At 34.0% G+C, this 19037-nt stretch overlaps 1 protein-coding gene across 7 annotated transcripts in view; it reads right to left on the bottom strand.

The window, feature by feature from the left end:
- Window positions 1-1223: 1223 nt before the first annotated feature.
- Window positions 1224-19037, bottom strand: part of CNOT2 (CCR4-NOT transcription complex subunit 2) — a 158534-nt gene continuing 140720 nt past the window's right edge. For all 7 annotated transcript variants that reach the window (XM_049883880.1, XM_049883878.1, XM_049883877.1 and 4 more), the window contains 8 exons: window positions 17144-17268; window positions 16000-16120; window positions 15752-15908; window positions 12875-12936; window positions 12736-12785; window positions 10614-10714; window positions 8714-8858; window positions 1224-1313 (listed from right to left, as the gene is read on the bottom strand). In XM_049883880.1, the coding sequence (XP_049739837.1) occupies window positions 1227-1313; window positions 8714-8858; window positions 10614-10714; window positions 12736-12785; window positions 12875-12936; window positions 15752-15908; window positions 16000-16120; window positions 17144-17268 (848 nt within the window). In that variant the 3' untranslated portion in view covers window positions 1224-1226. The remainder of the gene's footprint in view (window positions 1314-8713; window positions 8859-10613; window positions 10715-12735; window positions 12786-12874; window positions 12937-15751; window positions 15909-15999; window positions 16121-17143; window positions 17269-19037) is intronic.

Genomic DNA, 19037 nt, shown 5'->3' with positions numbered 1-19037 from the left:
AAATGAAATGGCATATGGATCCATTACATTACCTGGCAAAAGTTGGAAAAAAAAGACTTCATTTTAAATTGCTTAGTCACCATTCAGTTTGATATTTGTAAAACTTTCTTTCCCTCTATTTTTTATGGTGGAGAAATGATGTCACAATTTCAAATCAAAGTCAACACTGCAGTGAGGAGAGCTTTTCTACTTTATTACAAAGAGAAGAAGCCTTTATGTGGTCAGAAAATACAAGATTGATCTTTTTTTGTCTTCCTATGAAACGCTGCTGTTCAAACAGCCAGAGTGAATTGTCTCAGTTCACTTCTTTAAGTCCCATCACATTCACTTGGGTATGGATGTCCTTGGCTGCTGAAAATCTGGCCCTTTAATGCACAGGGCGACAAAGTCCCCTGACCAGCAGTTCCAGAATGTCCCATTTTTCATATATTGCATCCATGCACACCTCCTAAAAATGAGGTACAGCAGGGCAAACATTTTCCAAAATAGATGTCATATATATAATATATACACATTCGTACATACATACCTTTATTCATGTGATGTCCAAAAATTTAAAAAAAATGTACACATTTATTACAAAATCGTAACAAAGACTGGACAGTGTTTTGCTCATTCTGGAAAGATGAAGCTCAGTAATAACACAACCCTGGAAACCATCCAGAGATTGTGGCAATATCTTTCTTCTAAACAGTCAGATATTCTGCATTAAGCTTGGCGAAACTGCCTTTCAAAAACAGAAGGGGAAGTAAAATGAAGGGAGCAGACCTTGCTCATCTTTCCAAATGAAATACGAGAAGGATCTTCACATAAAAATGCACAAACATTTGTTATTTTATTACCAATAGTGCTACAATGAACAATGCAAATTTTGTGGTCTAATTTTGTTGAGTCTTTTGCGGGTTTTCTTTTTTACATTTTAGAAACTAACTGGTAAACTTCTGTCAGTGTACTTGCATGTCTTTACAGACCAAGTCTGTCTGCTGGCAAAAATAAAATAAATGAAAAAATTCAGACCCTGCTCGAACTAGAGAAAAACAAATTACAAATTTAGATGTTGGGCAGCACATAATTAGTAAGGCAGGACCTCAAAATGGTGACCCTTTGCATAAGCCAATTGCCAGATCCTCAAGGAATTAAAACCAGGGTGCCTGAGCCACATCAGTTCTGCAGTTATGTTGAGTATTGTGCTGAGACAGCCATACCCCAAGAAAAGGGAAGTCTTTTTAGAAGGCTTGCTGAGCAGGGTTGTAGTTGAAGGTGGATGGCAAGTGAGGCCGTTCTTCTAATTTGTCATATTCCAGATGGAACTCCTACAAAAAATAAATGAAAGAATTTAGGTGACCTCATTGTAACGTCTTCCTTTGATCTCAGTTTCCTGTCAAAATGTTTTGCTATGTAAACAAATAAAATACCTACAGGCACAGATAATACCAATTCTTTTTCCCTCTAAGTAAAATGCAGCTTGAAAGAATATAATGTGCTATAGTTTCTGATAAGTAAAAAAATACAGACTTTCTGTTTAAAAGTCAGAGACTACCTGTGAACACCTATTTTAAGACACTGAAATTCTACGCATTTCTTTGCTCAAAAAAAAAAAAAAAGCCTGAATTTCTTAATAAAAAGCACTGAAAAGTGTATGATATTTAAAAGTGAGGCACCCTTCAATGAAGTGTAAAACCTAAAATTTTACTTTTTGTCCATTAAAAAAGCTTAGGAGTAAATTTTCCAATTTGGCGTATCACACTTATAAAAATAAACAAAACAAAAAACACATTTAGTTATTTTAACCCCATTAAAATCTGGGGAAAACAATGAACTTAAAACTTACACATCTCCAAACTTTATACTTCGCAAGCCCAAAACCCTGACTTAAACGTAATGCAACTGCTATCCAAAACTAAACAGTGGTCTTGCTATAGGCACGTATGAAGACTCACTGTATAGCTTTTTAATCAAATCTTCAAAATACTCCTCTATTAACTTCATGAATTTTAAAATTTAAGAACAGTGAAGCATTTTTTTGTATTGCCTCAAAAATCAAGAGTAGAAAAAAATACATAACTGTATATTAAACAAGCAAACACATCTTTTCGACTCCCAAAAGCGAGAGATTCTAAAATTACTACTTCTACAATCTGAATGTAATTAGCACTAAATATACAATCCCATTTAAAGAACTATGAACCTAAATACACATTTAAGGATCCCTGGTGGAACAGTGGTCAAGTGCTCAGCTGCTAACGGAAAGGGAGACAGTCTGAGTCCATCAGTGGTGCCACTGAATCTTTGCTGGTGATCTGCTCCTGAAAAGATTTATAGCCTAGGCTGTAAACACAGCAGTTCTACTCTGCCCTATAGGGTCGTTTCGAGTTGGAAATCAACTCTTAGGCACACAACAACATTAAAAACTAAGCCAATAAGTAATTTTAGCACAATGGGTTAACATATTTTACCCTACCTGTCTTGTTTCAAACTGATTCCATAATGGATGTTTTATTATTAAATGAAACAAAAATGGAAAACCTAGGCCGTAGTAAACTTTAAGATACAAAATAAACTATTTAAAATTTAAGGATATTATATTAACAGTGACAGAAATAGCAGATATAATTTATTGAAAGGCTACTAGAGACACACAAAATTTTATCCTAATCTTTACAACAACCCTGTTGAAGTGTGTAACATTATCCTCATTTTGCACTGAGGAAAATGAGACTCAGAAGAAACTTGCCCAAGTTACACAGTAAGTGGCAGACCTTATATTAGGATTCAGACCTTTGTGATGCCAAAGTCTGTACCTTTTTTAGTATAATGTTATTTTTAATAATTTTAGCCAATCCAAAATTGAATTAGTACATTATACCCCATCCAGAAATAATGCAGAAAAAATTCAGTCCCCTGACAAATGCTTATAAAGAAGGTAGACCGTGATGACTTTAACCTAAAAAGGCTCCCTTCATGTGATAAAGAAACTAAGGCACAAATAGAGAAATGTTATTTGCTTATCAGTAAAATCTGGCCCAAACCAGGATGACCACCACAGTTGTCACATCCTCTCTGTACATTGTGTAGCCACTACTCCCTCTCTCCCCATCTTTGTCCAGAAATTAAAAACTTTATTGCATGGCTGAAGTATCTAAATTAGTGAAGAAAATATATTTTTATTATTCTTTTGAAATTAAAATTAGCATCTTAGTTATCACAGATATATGTTGCTATAGGATAAAAGGAACCCTATTGTTACAGCGGTTAAGAGCTCAGCTGCTAACCAAAAAGGTCACTAGTTCGAATCCTGGAAACCCTATGGGGCAGTTCTACTCTGTCCTACAGGGTCGCTATGAGTCAGAACTGACTCGATGGCAACAGGGTTTGGATAGGGTGAAAAGTCAATTTATAACTGCTAAAAATGATAAACTCCACTATCTCAAAGTTATATAAACTAAAATTCCAAATGTATTATTAGAATTTAAACCAAAACTATTAGAGTTTAAACTAGATTAACTTAATCAATGCACCTATGCCCCTACCTATTAAAAAGATCCATTTAAACTGATGGAGTATAAAACCAAAACCAAACCCAGTGCCATCGAGTCGATTCCGACTCATAGCGACCCTACAGGACAGAGTAGAACTGTCCCATAGAGTTTCCAATGAGCGCCTGGCAGATTCGAACTGCCAACCTTTTGGTTACCAGCCGTAGCACTTAAGCACTATGCCACCAGGGTTTCCTGATGGAGTATAAGTATTTTAACATAAACATCTAAAAAAAAAAAAAAAATCACACGGACCCTTGTTATCAGAGATTCTGAAACTATCTAGGTCAAATTTTGTCTTCTATGTATTTTTATCCTTCCCTTCTTAAAATGCAGCACGCTGGTATTTCTTTGTTCCCTAACTTTGATTATTGATTATCTATTACCTGTTTATGTTATGTGAATGCACACACAACACTCACATACACCCTTCCATACTGTGTGGGGACAAGAAGTTTGTCATTTTGTATACCATTACCTCCTGAGTGGACTAGTGCTAGACCCCTGTTGTTGTTAGGTGCCACTGAGTCAATTTCTACTCAGTGACCCTACGTGATAGAGTAGAACTGCCACATAAGGTTTTCTAAGCTGTAATCTTTATGGAAAGGAGCTCTGGTGGCACAATCGTTAAGCACTCAGCTGCTAACCAAAAGGTTGGTGATTCAAACCCACCAGTGGCTCTGTGGGAGAGGAAACCTGGTAATCTACTCCCATAAAGATTACAGCCTAGGAAGCTCTGTGGGGCAATTCTACTCTGTCCTATAGGGTTGCTATGAGTGGGAAATCAACTGGACGGCACACAACAATCTTTATGGAAGCCAATTACCAGCCTTTTCTCCTGCAGAGGGGCTGGGTGAGTTTGAAACCGTCAACTATTTGGTTAACAGCTGAGTGCTTAACTATTGTGCCAATAAGGCTCCTTGTCAGGCCCCTTCCCGGTGTGTAATTAAGAACTGATGAAGCAATCTTAAAAGTTTCTTCACTGGTTTTAGGAACATGACACTTAATTTGTGAGATAATATTCAATAATTATGTATTAGAAGGTCTATATGTATACTTGCTTTTGATTAAAAAAAGATTCTTAGCTTATAGTTTAATGATTAAAAAGGAGAGAAAAAGTTCTAGATTTTTTCATTAAACAAGTTTTTAATGCCTTGGTTTTTCTGTTAATAAAATTAAGATCTGTCTTCTCAGCAGGTTACTGTGAGAATGAACTGAAACATACACTGGATTCAGATTATCAGATGAAATTATTACAAAAGCATGAATATCATCACTTAACTCATTACAGAAACATACACTACAGGAATGTTTTTGTAAATTCTCAAAAATGTTAGCTTTCTCTTCACCATCCTAAATCCTCATTAAGTTTTAAGAAGTAGTAAAATATCTTAGAGTTATTAGAAATAACTATGATTTTGCAAAGTACATATTACCAACTAAGTATAAAGATGTGCTAATGTGTACCAGCGAAATTAATGGAAAAAAATCACAGTTTATATCAGGCTAGCTGTTACATGATTTCAAAATCCTGAACATTAAAAAAATCCTGTTTAGTGTTGGATCTACAAGATGATGAAGTCTGACTATGAGTAACACCTAAACTTCTAAATTCCTAAGCAAATTTCTGGGAAAGCACTAAATATTCTTCAAAAACACAGAAGCCATTATGAAAAATTTATTCTATGAATATAATGCAACTTAAATGTTAAGTTCATGTGTTTGTATTTTAATATAACAAAGAGAAGTGAGCTGCTTCTTAATACCTGATAGAAACCAACAATTTGGCTTGCTCTTGATTTTGTTATACAGTGTCAGTGCAAGTGGCCAGCAAACTGTTACCTTAAGGAAGATTTCTTAAGAAATAGCTTAGTAATATTATTTCTTAAGTCTTATCTTCTAACTTCACAGTTAAAATTTTTAAAGGTAAAGGTCAAGACAAAAGCTGAACTGTAAGGTAAAACTGGGGAAATAAAGATAGTAATAACTTTCTTTAAAATGATACCTTACTGGGAAATTTCTATAGGAAAGTTAAAGGGTCCTGTATTAATATTTAGGTTATTTCTTAACACTTAATTTTATAAAAGAATTTAGGTGTGGAAAATTGATTTCCTTATGTAAGTTGGGTATGTATAAAATTTAACTAAAATTATATAGGCATCTACTGCAGACATCCATTACTTTTTACATATATAGGTTTGAAAGAATTTACAATGATACTTAGCAGAAAAAAATTTACAATGTTACTCAGCTAGTATAGGGAAAATTTCAACTTTTTTTTTTCCCTCCGAAGATATTCTTTTCTCTGCCAAAGCATCATCTAACCCAGTGGTCCTCAAAGTATGCTCACAGAGGGAGACCAGCATCATCACTGGCATCATCTAGAAAGTTGTTAATGAAAATTCTAAGGCCTCCACCCCACAGATTTACTAAATTAGAAACAATAGAGGCAGGGCCCAACAATCTGTGTATTAACAATCCCTATTAAGGTTTTTTTTTTTTTTTTATTAAGGTAATCCTGATGCAAACCAAAGTTTGAGAACCACTGACCTAACCTAATAACAATCAGTTGCAATTTTTCCATCTCTGGAAAAATACTAAAGCTGTAATAACAAGAGCAACAGACTACCACAACCACTCCCGCATACTGAATACCCAGTATGTGCCAAGCGCTGTACTCAGTGTATATGTACATGTATGTGTGTGTATAATCTCATTTAATCCTCATGATAACCTACAAGTAAATATAATCTCGAATCTCCAGATAAGAAAACAGGTAAAGAAAGGTTACTTGCCCAAGGTCAAAGCATAAATAGCAGATACAAGACTTAAATTCTATGGCTATAGCTTTCCACTACACTATATTCCCTAAAGAACAGGTAATATACACAATATTGCATATACTATCTGTAATTAATTAAATTATCTGTATTTAACTAAAAGGTTAAGTCACAGGTCTGATACTCACTTGAATTAAAACTGTGAAAATAACTCAAATACAGTATATAGTACATGAACCTGGTCTGAGAAGTAATGACATTTACCACTGAGAAACACCTAAATAATAATAATAATAACGAAGGACTTAGAAGGAGCCCTGGTGGGGCAGTGGTTAAAGAGCTTGGCTAACTGAAAAGTTGGTGGTTTGAATCCACCAGCTGCTCTGTGGGAGAAAGATGTGGCAGTCTGCTTCCATAAAGATTTACAGCCTTGGAAACCCTATGGGGCAGTTCTACTCTGTCATACAAGGTTGCTATGAGTCAGAATTGATGACAACGGGTTTGGTTTTTTGGTGTGTCTTATTTTTGTGGTTTTTTTTTTTTTTTTTTTGGGCTCATGCTTTCCTATTTTTTCAAGTTTTATATGAAATCTTGGGATGTAAATCCTTCTGTGATAAATACCTGATAAGCATTTTATATTGTCTCCTTAAAATATTTTACATTTTATAAATTTAGTAAAACTGATTAAAACCCCCCAAACTAACTATAGAAATTATCCAAAGAACTAATTTTCAAGAAATATTTTTCTTCTGTTTAAATAAACAGAACTAACTGTAGTTTTAAACTGCTTAGTTATTTAAAACATGTAGCTGTTCCTCTTTCCTGGAAAACCTGTTAAGTAAAAATAAGTATATGTGATGATAAACTTTTTAAATGAATAAAATACGCTTATTCATATCTTCTTTAATACTTATAGCCTAAAATGTGGATTTACATGGCAATCTAATACACACATTTTTCCAGACATATTCTAGATCTTCACATGAGAGTAAAGAAATGTATCTATATTCTTAAGGAATTAAGAATTCTAAATTAGCATCATAAACAATTTTATTATACAACTTCTCATAACTTCTTATGGTTACAGGCGGGAGTTTATCAAAACAGTGAAAATCATGGAATATGAAGTCTTCATAGTGATATAAAAGTAAAGAATTTATAGGAACTGCAAAAACAAAAATATTAATTAGATGTAATATATTCTAATAGGCTCCAGTAAAACATAATTAAACTCATTTAGGAAGGAAAAAAAAAATCACGTAAAAATAACTCCTGGAAAATAGAGACAAATGTTTTAAGTACTGGCACTCAGAGGTAAACAGTTCTACCCTGGCTGTACTACAGGAACAATTAAATGACAACTTACTAGCGAATTCTTCTTCTGATTTTTTATCTTCCTAATCTAAGGACAAACAGTAGTCCAGACAAAACATGGTACCAAGGAAATATCTTCAATTTTTCTTGTGGAAATACTGTTTCATGACACAAAATCATATTCTGTTCTCATTATCCTGATGAAAATGTGCCAAAAACATGATCAGTACTAGATAATACTTTGCCTTTCATATTAAGAGAAACAAAATCATGAAACATGAAATTAAAAAAGAAAAAAAAATTACTAAATCTCAAGAATCACTAGCAGAAAATGCATTCAAGGAATTCCTGGAGTTGTGAAATCAGATCATGTGGGTTATATTCTCTAGTCGGTAGACTAAACACACACACAAAGTACTGAACGCAAATGTAAAATATGCACTGGCACTTACGGAAATTCTGCATGAGGCAGAAAGAATCCTACCTTTCCAAAGGTTTTTATAAGGAAAAGTTGTAAAAACAACCCAACTTTTTCCCACAGCCCACTGTCCCCAATATTCAGAATACTAGTCATAGGAATAGGTCATGATTCATGCTTGCATAATTTTCATCTTTAAATAGCTTGGAAATAAAAATTCAGACTTTTATCTTGCAATTAGTATAATGTAAAGTGTAAAATAAAATGCTTCTATCTCTATATATACTGCTTTTAGGGAACTCTCTTACTTGCTTAAAGTTACAATTAATATAAGAATACAAGACTGGGACTGCAAGAGGGTATCTTTATTTTACAATTCAGTAGATACAAAAATATTTCAAATGTTACCATGCAAAATTACAAAATCTCTTTCTTTATCTTTACTAAGTTCAATCCTTTTCCTAACCACTGGTGAAATGAACTGTTTCTGGAGACCTTCCTAGAGTTAAAATCAAGGCAAGGAGGTGGAGACAAAAGATTTAGCAATTATCTGGCACATTACTGGAAGGGATGTATTGATACATATAAACTGATAAAAGGCAAGACTTTTCTTTAAAAAGTCTAGTTTTATACATTCACACATTTGCGTAAGGAAAAAAATATACCTTAGCTACTTTCCTCCAGTTAAGACAGTCAAAGAAGTAATATGTTCCCCTCTCGTATGTATTAGTTTTCATTGTTGGCTCCATGCCTGGTGCCCTGGTAATCCATACTCGTTCTTCTTTGTGGTATCTCCAATCACGGTTAAAACTTCAATTTTTAAAAGAAAAATGCAATTAAGTATTTTCTGTGGCTCACGTCAGATATTTCCTATGTTTCTCAAAACTTTTCTCAGAAAATAATTACATTACACATGAATATGGATGCTTCTTAATCCTGACTCTTATTAAATATAGCCCTATTGAAACAGGAAAAAGGAAAAGAATTTTCCCAGAAAATAGTGTTTAATGAATATACACATCTTTATTTAACTGAACAAATTTTATGCAAACAAAATGAGAACTTAAAAGCTCTAAGCAATGAAATAAAAACTGAAGTAGAACAAATAAAGATACATTGTGTTCTAGGAACTTCACTGCTTTCTTGTTCTTCTTAACACTCAACAGACATTCAAATACCTATTAAAACAAAGATTCCAACTATTCGTATTATTTCACAACCAACTAAATACAAAGTCTATTTAAAATAACTACTTAATTTTATAACTACGTCGAAAACAGAATATCTACAACGATGAAAATTTTTAATGAATGTATTACTTTTATTTTTTATTCTAGTCTTGCTGATCCTAAAGTAGTGCAATTAGGATTTGCACTACTTGTAAACTGGGGTTAACAACCAAAGGATAGTTCCTAGAAGGTAAATGTGCCAAAGGGGGGGAAAAAAAAGAACTCTGACAGAATAAATCTCCACATAAATACCTTCCTACCACCACAATAAGATTGGTAACAATTCCTCTCAAAAAAAAAAAATGAGCAGAAAACAAATTCTCTTAATTAAGAAAACAAAAAGAAGTCATTATCAACACATGAGTTTTACATTTTTAAGTATCTTATCCAAGGTCATTTACAGAATACTATAAAATACTTAAATATGAGAAACGCTCTCCCAATCTTAAGGCCATAAATTTTTAGTAATAATTCACTATATAGTAAGCATGATAACTATGTTACCAGTTGGACATATGAGAAATGTGACACAAAACTTTCATCCTTAGAGCATCAGGTGAAAACAGAAATACCAAGGAATGGACAAATTTCTGTATACTAACTTCCATTTATATTGGTTAATAGGTTGCTGACAATGAATGTGGTCTTTATTTTACCAAACTTCAAAACACACAACAAACACCGTGTTTTTATGCAAATAATGCACTCCTTCTGCGTTTGTTTGCCTGCCGCACCCCGCCCCTTTAAGGTACCCTTGCAAGCACCTCCATGCCAATCCTCTTCATACTGCTGTAAAAAAAATGAGCATAGTGCGCTTATGTAAATACCTCATGTGGTGGGGTAGGGGTGGGGGGGTGCCACAACCAGCACACAAACGCAGAAGGTGCACGTTATTTGTGTAAAAATACAGTATGCACAGTGCCTTGCCTAATAACACTCAATAAGTGTTCACTAAATGATGAAATTCACTTTCATTAACTTATATTGTTCCATAAGGAGTAAGAGGCACAGTCATGAATTATGATTTTATACTTCATGCATTTACCGAAATTAGATTAACCAAACCATGAGTCAAGTCTGTTTTGTCTTCTTAAAAATTTTACAGTTAAATTTCAAATTCTTCCCTTTTCTGTACACTGTGATTATGAACCCATGGTAAAATACGGTTTCAATCTATATTGTTTATTAAATGTAAAAGTAAACAAATGTAATTTTTCAATGAAGAAATATTTCCACTTAAAAAAAAACTGCAGCCATGTTCAATTAAAAAAAAAATGCTTTCAAAATAATGAAGATTCACTATAATAGAAAAGTGAATAAGATACTTTGAACATACAGCTCTACTGCAGCTAAGAGTTGTAATACATCTCCTCCATTCATGTAATAAAGATAGAAGAGAAGATCTTCTCCATATCGACCAAGCTTTATTGCAGCCAGCTGGAAAAGAAACATAAATTATTCTAAAATGTAAAATGTTTGAAAACCCTAATATATAATTGCCATCACTCAAGTAAAAATGGAAAGATAAATAGAAACTCTTCTTTTTTGTAGCAGGTAACTATTATTACACGATTACACAGATAAATACTTATAATTTTAAAATGAGTTTATTCATTTAAAAGACTAAAGTCATTTAACAACTATTTCTGGTACATCAATTGATGTACTAATAAGAACAAAAGCTACATAAATCTTCCAAAGCAAGACCAAATGTTGTCTGTCTCACTCCAAGATTTACTAATATCCAATGTAGAAATAATACTAGAACACTGTGCTTAGAGATCCAGGACTCATATTCAAGTCCTAGTTCCATTACTTACTAATATGACCATGGCCGACTTACTTAATGTCAACAAGCTTTAATTGTAAAAAGTGAACTATGGCACCTATGAGTTACTAAGAGAGTAAATGAAATTAAGTGAGTGAATATATATGAAAGCAGCTTGTACAGTGTCAGATACGTGGAAGGCTTATAAGGAATGTTAACTGAATCTACACCAACAGTAATTCACAAATTGTTAGGCTGTATGTTTCCCGCAAATTACAGATGGTAAGCACACAAATCATAAAGAGATGGTTTTTATTTTGTTTACATGGATGACCGAAAGATGACTGCCTTACATTTGTCTCCACAAAGTGTGATGCAGAAATATAACTGTTTATCAAACTAGTAAATGTGAGTTCAGTAGTCACATATTCTCACATAAACTCCCCAAAACAAAAATACTTTTATCTCTTTATCAGATTTTATATCTAAATGTTCATTTGGCTGTGACATATTCTTTGAATGCAACCTTTCTCTCTATCCATGTTATTATTCCCATTTAGGCAACAGACCTCAACTCAACAACTTCTCAAAGTGGCATGAGGAAAGGTTCTGAACACTTAGATAATAACGAGCAAAACACCTCTATAATGGAGGTGGAAGCAAACTGCACAATTCACAAAGAGAAAAAACCAGCCCACTTCATCTCAAACTTCTTGCCTTCCATTCACTCAGATGTTGAAAGATGTGAGAAATACTTCCTTTACTCTCCTGTCCACAAAATCTGTGTCCATTTAACCACACATCTGTATGGCATAGGCTCAAAACACTGTCATTTATATAAATATATATTATACATATTTATATACATATGAATAATATAAATTTTTCATTAAATTATAGCCTATCAAAGGCTAAAATCTAGACATCTTTACATTTTTTCCCAAAAAGAAATGAATCCTCTTAGTTCTTTCCTAAAGCAAAATTATTTACCATTTTCTTTCTTAGAAAAACAGATCAAAGCTACAATCTGTTGTTCAAAAACCAAACCAGCTGCCGTCGGGTCAATTCCGACTCATAGCAGCCCTATAGGACAGTGTAGTATTGCCCCGTAGGGTTTCCAAGGAGCAACTGGTAGATTCGAACTGCTAGTCTTCTGTTTAGCAGCCATAGCTTTTTAACCACTGCACCAGTAGTTACTTTGTAAGTGGAACTCTAGGTAATCAAAAACATGGAACAGAAAAATCCACAAGTTGAAGGTCATAGTTTATACACACACACACACACATAGTCCCATCAAAAATACTGTAATATCTGTAAAGAAAAATCTTTCTTATTTATAAGGACATAAAATGGGAATATCAGAAGGAAATGTATCAAACTTGCCAAATTAGTTTATTCTCCCACTAACTGTGGTTATGGTTGTACCTTGTTATTAACTACAGGAAATATTTTACCAGTCCTAACATTGTTTATTTTTAAAGTATAACCCCAGGACATCATTAACACAGTAATATCATTAACAAAAATAAAAATAAACTTATGTCATATATAACTGAATGGACTTAAGAAAGCATACCCTTGAGGCCATTACTAAGTATTTGAAAAATATTACGCTGTCTGATATGAAAAACAGCACCTAAAAAAATAGATATATTCATGCTGACTGAGTAGAATAATAAACTACACTCACCTTATCCCTAATGTGAATGTTCGTTAAGTACTCAGATGGAACATGGAAGTCTGGATAATAAAATGAGAAAAGCCTTATTAACTGATTCTCAGTTATAAATATCCTTTTAAAAGATTTGAACACAAACAGATTCTCCTACCTATGTCTTGAGGTCGACAAGGTGAAGATGCCCAGGGTGATGCAAATTTGGGATAGAGATTTCTGAATAATGGGGGGGGGGGGGGAGGAAAAAAAGAAAAACAAAACTCTGAAGTCCAAGGTAGAAAAAAAAGATTTCTAATCTTGTTTCAAGAAAATCAGGCAAAACAATGACTTCAAATGTAAAATGAATATCTTTACTTATAACTCCCTTTCTTGTATTTACTATGACTTAATTACAGCAGGAAACAGAAAGTTACACACAGAGGAAAAAGAAAAGACTGCTTCTCAGTATTCTTGCAGTATCAACGATAGTATATCACCATACACAAACATAAGATTTAAATATTTCTACTTTTAATTTACTTTAACTCAGAATGATTTACAGTCATTAACACCGTGCTTCTAAGTAAAACAACTTTTTCATTTATATGCCCAGAGAAAAATCTGTAATGATTAAAAGCAAAAGTTCAAATTCACCAAATATTTGCTGAGCGTCAATTATATGCCTGGCACTGGTCTAGGCGCTTGATATATACCAGTGAGCAAAACAAGATTGCTGACACCCTGAGCTTGTAACAATGAACACAATAAATACATAAATAAATGAATTCCATGTTAGTGGAGGGATGGGAAAGGATATTCGTTGCATAATTAAGTAGGGTGGTAAGGTTAGGTCTCATAGAGAAGGTGAGAGCTGAACAAAGATTTGAAGAATGTTGAGCGTGATAACCATATTTATTATCTGGCAGAAGAACATTCTAGTCAGAGGGAGCTACTACAGCAACTAAGATAGGGAACAGGAAGAAGGCCGATAAAAGAGGAGTGAACAAAGGGGGAAGCTGTTAAGGTGAAAATAGGGGAGAGACATAGATTATGCAGGACCTTGCAGGCCACTATAAAGACTTTGGGGTTTTACTCAGAATGAAACTGCAAACCCTTACTGGGTTTTAAGCAGAGGAGTAACTTATTTGAAAAGGATAGCCCTGGCTGCTGTATGAAGAGATTGTATGGGAGGGCATAACGGGAGAATCAGAGACACTTGGTGGTTGGCTAATGGCATAAATCCAGGAAGATATGGTGATTTAAGCCAGGGTGGGAGTATTTGGAAGTAGTTAAGATGCGGTCAAATTCTGTATATATTTTGGAAAAAGATGGGATATAGGCTATAAAAAAAATGAGAAGTGTTAAGGATAATGCCAAGCTTCTGAACAGACAGAATTACCATCAACTGAGATGGAGAAGGCTACAGACGGAGCAGGTTTGGGCAACACATGTCTTGTTAGCAACTGGATCTAGAAATCTCAAGTTCAGGAGAGAAGTCTGCACTGAAAATACAAACATGTGTTTCCTCAATATATAGACTGTATTTAAAGCTATGAGATTGGAAAAAATCAACAGAGTATAGAGAAGAGTACTAACACTAAAGGTAAGGAAGAAAAGGAAGAGCAACCAGCAAGATCAGAAGAAAACTAAGAAAGGTGTTCTCCAAGTCAAGTGAAGAATGTGTATCAAGGAGGAAGCAATGATTTAGTTATGACAGATACTTCTTTTGGTCAAGGATGATGAGTTCTTAGAGGTGACCACTGAGCTTAATTAACGTGGAGGTTATTGGTGACCTTGATGAAAACAGTTGTAGTGGAGTGGTAGGAGCAAAATCCTGACCAAAATGGGTTTAATAGGGAATGGGAAAAGACAAATTGGGAACACAGATATGACTCTTGAGTAGTTTTGCTTCTTAGGGGAATAAAGAAATGGAGCAGTAACTGGCAGAAGAAGTTGGGTCAAGAGAAGGTATTTTTTAGGGTGGGAGAAGAACAGCCTATTAATTACTGATGGAAATGATGCAATAAAGCACAAAAAAGTTAATGATGTAGTTAACAGTGTACTGTTAGAACCGTGATATTGAGTTTCTAAAAGAAGCTTTGAACAGAGGCATGGATCAACTATGGTAATAGAGTGGAAGATAAGAATAAGGTGGGTGTGGATGGTAATAGTTAGATTTGGTGGCAGGACTGTCCACTGTTCTCTTCCAATTTTTCTTAGTAAAGCAGAAATTATCTGAGGGTAAGGATGGGGGGAGAAAAGAGTGAATAGATTAGGCATACCAAGTATGGTTACCTGGCAGAATTAAGGGCAGGGCCCACTGGAGGTTCCTAGCCATGAATTTGAAGTGAGATCAGGCACTGAAATTTTATATTTTTCTCCAGCTAGGTTCAGGAGCATGGGTCAGGAATGGAATGGACAGAGATTTAATCAGAGTTGTGGTTTTTGCCATACAAGTAACACAGTGAGACAAAGTGTGAGGGGGGCAAAGGGGTCAAGGGTGTATATAAGGGGGCAATTATGATTGACCATAAAATTTCACTGAGTAAGAAGGGAGTAAGTTCATTTGGTGGGGCAGGGAAGAGGAAGAAATGCTGAAGAAATATGAAAAGGTAGAAGAATGGAGTCATATAGTACTAGAGGGAAAGAGATAGAAAAAGTGACAGTGAGAGAGCATGGGAAGCCCAGACTTAAAATTATGAAGAAACTGCAGTTAGTGGTAATGACATAGTCAAAGGTATGACTAAAGAAATAAGTGGCTGAGGTAGGGTGGAAGATAAGATTACTGGAGGAGAGAAATTCAAGAAGCTGGGAGTTCAGGATGTTGCAAGTATCATATACATGTATTTTTAAACTGCCAAATCATGACAGGAATAATACTGGAGTGTGACAGTAATCCAGGAGCTAATATGAAGGGGGATGACTCTAAGAATCAGCAGATGACAGCAACAATGAACAGCAGTGATATATATAATCTGATGACATGAAATTAAAAACTGGAAATTTGCAGAGAGGAATTATATACAAAGGGCAAGGAAAAGTAAAAACTTACTCAGGAGAGTTCAGATTGAGGCCTAATGTTGTCAAGTCACTTCCTAATGCAAGGTGTACCATTCCTGGGTCTGTCTCTGCTGCCCTGATAAATGTTAACAGGCCAATCATTCCAAATTGGTCCGTCACCATCCCTTGAGGAATGTTAGTAACCCGACCTGTATAAGAAGAACATAATCATTTTTACATATGCAGAAAAGTAAAGAAAATGTATTTTATAATATCTTTGACATATTTTTAGAGTCCCACCATCAGGTAACACCTGGATCCCTTTTTTCTGCTGGTTATTATTTTGTGTTGTTGAACTTTTGTCTCCAGGGAATTTGGGTCCATCTGTACTTGAAGTTGTCTTGCCAGATGTATTCAAATTCTAACAACAAAAACAAAAAAAGTGACATTAAAATTTAAGTGTAAAAATTCGAGTTTATATATTAATACCTTGCTATTCATTCTTTATTCCATTTAAATTGGTAGTAAATTATTACCTGTTTTTCAAGCTCTACATGGATTTTTTTTTGTTTGTTTCCACAGTAGTCTTACGGTATACAAATAAATCCTGTATCATTCACATTTGAGTACTTAAAGGACAAGAAGTCTATGAAAAATACTCTTATTTACCTTGCATCTTTAGTCACAGGAAAAAAAATATACACATATACACACACATATAATGTATATAAACATATAGTTTAAATATATGTATTTATGTGTGTGTATGCATATATGTATATATCTTAGGACTTCGTATTTTGGAATACACTTTAAGTTAAACTCTTCAATGTTTTCATTTAGAAGTGAAACTAAACATAGTACGTTACCTAAAATGTCATCAGAACAACCTCCAAGAAAAGTTAGAATGTATGAACTTCTTAATTTGTACTCTAATTCTTACCCAACAATCTTCCTTATCAATTATTTTAACAATATACATCGGAAATTTTTTTGTTATTTTCAATGAAATGTGGAAGAAATAAACAAATTCGTTAAGTCAGAAAGAGGAAGCTGAGTTGGCTGAATCAACACAGGAATAAAAATGTGTACAAAGATTCTTCAAGGAGAAAACTTACTCAAGAAAAACACAGCTCCTTAGAAGGCTATAATATCAAACTTCATGGGATCCAGCTGACAGGGACTACAATAAAAGTCTAAATTAACTCTGAGAAGTTCAACAGAAATTTGCAAACCTATATGAAATAGGAAAAAATAGGCTATCTTCTAAGTTATAAAGGTTCTCCACATTCTTCAGAAGTTAGATTATTACAGATTTTCAAAGATAAGCAGTTTTGTAATAGTATTTAGTAATTCCTTTAATAAGTCTATAGAACTGTTAATATAAGAGAAATATGAGGAGAAAAATCTACACAACTCACATATATAATGGTCAGTTACTTACAGATTTACTGTCATCATTACTTGATGTTGGATCTTTATAGCTGGAGCCAGGTAATGCTGGAAAATCTTCGTTGTGTATTGAGAAGTCCTGGGATTGTTCGTTTGCTGGCTTTGTTACCATTCCAACTATGTAATGAAAACAACCCAAAGAGTCGCAATTGATATTTATGATATTTTTGCTACGGCTTATAAAAATTTAACTTTTCTCATGATGATATATAAAAATTATTTTTTAATGCTATAAAAATGCACTTCAAAAAAATAGTATACAGGATGATAAAGAACTATATTTTTATATACCGATTAACAATTCAACATACAGAATAATACAAGAGAAATAAGTGGTAATCCTGTAATTCTAATCTAATGTCATATATATATATATGCTTAATGATTTGATATTGGTAATTATTAAAAACTTTGGCTTACAAGCTTGCTTTATGTAAATACTTGACTAGGTACTATAAACACCAGTAACCACCAAATACAAATGAACACAATAAATTTAAAAAGAACATGTCAGTATTCTACCTGAAAGTGACTTACAGAATGAGCAAATTGCAATCAATTATAAAACAACTCCATATTATTTCAGATTTTCTGGACTCCATGTTACAGATGTAAAACATGCAAGAACTGGGAAGTAATTCTCCCACTATACTTGGCATTAGTCAGGCCCTTATTGGAGAACAAATCCAGTTTGGGGCTCCACAATTCAAGAACGATATGGAGAAACTAGAGATGGTCCAAGGAGAGCAACGGAAACGACTAAAGGGATGAAAAAATGGACCTATGAGGAAAGGTTAAAAATATTAGAGTCTGAACTGTGAATCAAGTAGCTAGGTACTCAACTTCCAGGACTGATCATCTTTTGTCATTTTTAGAAGACTGATTGGAAACCTTAGAATAAGAACAATAAAATTTTTCCTTCTTCACATATTGTTATTTGTATTCATATTCTCAAAGGCATAAAAATCCTTCTTGGTTAAAAATAAAAAAAAATTATAATTCTATCTTAGAATAACTAATAAATTAAACCAAAAAACCAAACCTACTGCCGCTGAGTCGCTTCCGACTCATAACGACCTGTAAGTTCATTGTTTCTGATTTTCCTGAAAGAAACAACTAGATGCAAAGGATAAAAAGAGTATGTTTACACTGCTATTATACTGTTTTCATATTTGAATTGTTATTGCACAGGTTCCCCTCTCCCTCTTTCTTTTCATCTAGCTCCTATTATCCAAATTTCTTATTAGGGACAGTGAACAACGGTGATGGAGGACATTAATGGTGGCCAAGTATCTACATAAACTATACATGACCCATGAGCAGGGGTAGGGGGCTAAGAGGTGGTAGTAATTTTTTCCCCCAGAGGACATTTACCAATGTCTGGAGACATTTGTGGTTGATAGTGCTACTGGCATCTAGTGATCAGAGACCAGGAATGTTGCTAAACATTCTACCATGCACAGCATAGGCATAGGCATCACAACCTCTGCCCCAAAACAAAGAATTATCCAGCCCAAAGTATCAGAAGTATAGAGGTTGAGAAACTTTGGCTTAGAGAAACATCTTCAATGTGTGGTCAGTATGATTAATCACTAAGATGTGTTCTTTTGGAAAATATGAGATGAATTAAGAGGAGAAAAGGCAGACTACAAAATAATCTCTTAAGGTCTTGTATTAAGGCAGAGAAGCCAAAAGAAAATAATTTTTGAATACTAATGAGGACTTTCTTTTGGGTTTCTGTACAAACTAAGTTTCTCCTATTTAACCTAGTTTTTATGGTATTCTGGGAGAAAAAAAGCACTTTGCACATATCAACTCTGTCAAAATTATACTAACCTTTATAGAAAGCACATACATCTATATGTGCACATACATATGCATATGCA

The sequence above is a fragment of the Elephas maximus genome, chromosome 4 (genome assembly GCF_024166365.1).
Source record: "Elephas maximus indicus isolate mEleMax1 chromosome 4, mEleMax1 primary haplotype, whole genome shotgun sequence".
Taxonomy (NCBI): domain Eukaryota; kingdom Metazoa; phylum Chordata; class Mammalia; order Proboscidea; family Elephantidae; genus Elephas; species Elephas maximus.
This window is presented reverse-complemented; position numbering and strand designations above follow the sequence as displayed.